Consider the following 2,206-nt stretch of genomic DNA (forward strand, 5'->3'; position numbering starts at 1 on the left):
TCTGCAATAATTTTTGAAAGATACCAGATGATATTTATACGTAAATTAATGTCTTTGATATGGCTAAAAACTCATCTGATCACTTTTTAAGAGGAATACCTTTTGTTATAAGGTAGAAAACATCAACAAATCCAACATAACAGGCCTCAAATCTAAACCTTCTTTGTATCAAGTCTTTGTGTGATTCCAACACCGTAAAATATTAAGGCTTTATATTTCCATTGCGTCCTATATCAGGTATCTGACTCTCAAGACTTCACTTTCTTCATAAAATAGTAAAAACGCTCAACAAGCCAAAATAGAAACTATTCATCAATTTTATCACACTTATAAAGTTATCTGAATTTATTTTAGCTATTGATATTTCAAATATAAAGAGAGCATTAAATTGTGTGTAATCGAAAGAATGTCACGCTTTAATAGTTTATTGTGCTCAGAGATTGCGAAGGAAAGCTCTGCGTGCCCAGCATAGTTTCAGACATTGATCTTTGTCGCTTACAAAATATATTCATAAAATCTCTCCTAAACTTTGACCCACAAAAAATGTAGAGTACAAAGTTAATTGCACTATTTGTATGTAGTAACATAAGTAATACTGTCCCAATAAGCGTTAAGTTTACTATTTCTTCTGATGATAGTGTTTTGTGTGGAAACCAATATGGCTGTCCAATTGCAAAGATTGAAAAGGGAGAGACCAAACAGGAGAATGTTATATTCAATATGACTGCGGTTATTGTGAAATTAGACGCCGTATTGTTTCCTCGCCGATTTAAGTTGCCTCTGGGTTCCTGTCCGCTTTGTGTTGTAATCGTGCTTGCTTTTTGAAACCTTTCACTCAATTTGAGCTTGTGTATAACCATTATGTTACCACAAAGAAGCACGCAAAATGGAATGACGAATGCAAGGACAAAATCAATCCATGTCCAGTATTTAAACATGAAATTTTCATAATTGCTACTCGCTGTACAGTAGTATGCTTCATATATATCTTTATAAACATGTTCATATCCATAAATAAGATGGGCATTCACACTACCAAGAACCAAAACAAGGATGAACAGACTAATAATTACCCTTCTTCTTGTAAAAACATCCCTCACTCTGTGCGGATATTTCACACTGAACACTCGTTCGACTGTTACAAGCACAAGAATCCACGGTGACAGTTGAAACAGAAAATATGAAATAAACATATGAAATCTGCACGCACCATTTGAAGATGTCTTTAAATTTATCTCAAACATATGGTTCAGCCATCGCACAAGAACGGAATATATGAGAATCAATGTGTCGGTAACTGTCAGGAATATCAACATAAAACCAGTAGAAGTTTTTCTAGTACTTGCCTGTGCCAAAACGATCACGGATAAAATGTTGCCTGTAAGTCCAACGCTTAATAATATGGGTGGGTATATTGTTAGTATCTTATCAACGATTTTGAGCTTTAATTCCTCCGTCATGATTGAAAGAATTTCTTTTGATTGTCATAAATATTCCAGTTGTTGTCACGAAACGTGGACATGAAATAAAAATTGAGAGAAAAGAATTCAAATGACAAATTGAATAGAATAGTATTTATGCCATATCAATCGTTTTTGTAGCAGTTTATAAGTTTATAGTTAAGTTTGTATCTATCTATTTTATTAAAAAATAAAAACTGTTTAATCTTCACATTTGTATTCGCATAATAAAAGTCAGTTTTGAAAATCCATTTTTGTATATTAACCATTCATAACTTATAGTGCGTTATGTCATTTATATAATATTCAGCATCTAGTTGGCACGATTAATATTTGCCTGTTCACTCCGTTCCTTTTATACTCTCTGTATTGAATGAACGAGCGCTTACAAATGGGCTTTTAATACAATAAAGAAAGCTATTATAAAGCTATAGAGTTATGCAACAAAATTACATTATTTACATATTACATTATTAGCATTTTATCCAGCATAATGTGTTGGATACCTAAAACATAAAACATAATTACATCTATTTTGAAATGTTTCAGGTTAACATCATATTTCGGTTTTTAACCTTCGATAATTGACCACAGATAACCCGCTGTTTCTACACTTAAGACCGCATGCTCTGATTCACCGAGGACGTACAGTACTGAAGCTTTTTTTCCATATAACGTACTTTTCTTTCTTTTTTCTCCATCATATTTATGACGTACATTATTATATTCTTGGTATTTTTCTGTTA

At 32.3% G+C, this 2,206-nt stretch overlaps 1 protein-coding gene across 1 annotated transcript; it reads right to left on the reverse strand.

Moving 5' to 3' along the window:
* Positions 1-338: 338 nt before the first annotated feature.
* LOC132729406 (probable G-protein coupled receptor 139) lies at positions 339-1,804 on the reverse strand. Its single transcript, XM_060715174.1, has one exon. The coding sequence runs from the start codon at positions 1,458-1,460 to the stop codon at positions 417-419; it is 1,044 nt and encodes a 347-aa protein (XP_060571157.1). The 5' UTR covers positions 1,461-1,804; the 3' UTR covers positions 339-416.
* Between the last annotated feature and the right edge of the window lie 402 nt (positions 1,805-2,206).

This window comes from Ruditapes philippinarum, unplaced genomic scaffold (assembly GCF_026571515.1).
Source record: "Ruditapes philippinarum isolate M1 unplaced genomic scaffold, ASM2657151v2 ctg12025_1_1_1_1, whole genome shotgun sequence".
Lineage (NCBI taxonomy): Eukaryota > Metazoa > Mollusca > Bivalvia > Venerida > Veneridae > Ruditapes > Ruditapes philippinarum.

Bases quoted from the DNA above. Each gene is read 5' to 3' on its own strand.
- LOC132729406 (XM_060715174.1), bottom strand. From the start codon at position 1,460: ATGACGGAGGAATTAAAGCTCAAAATCGTTGATAAGATACTAACAATA.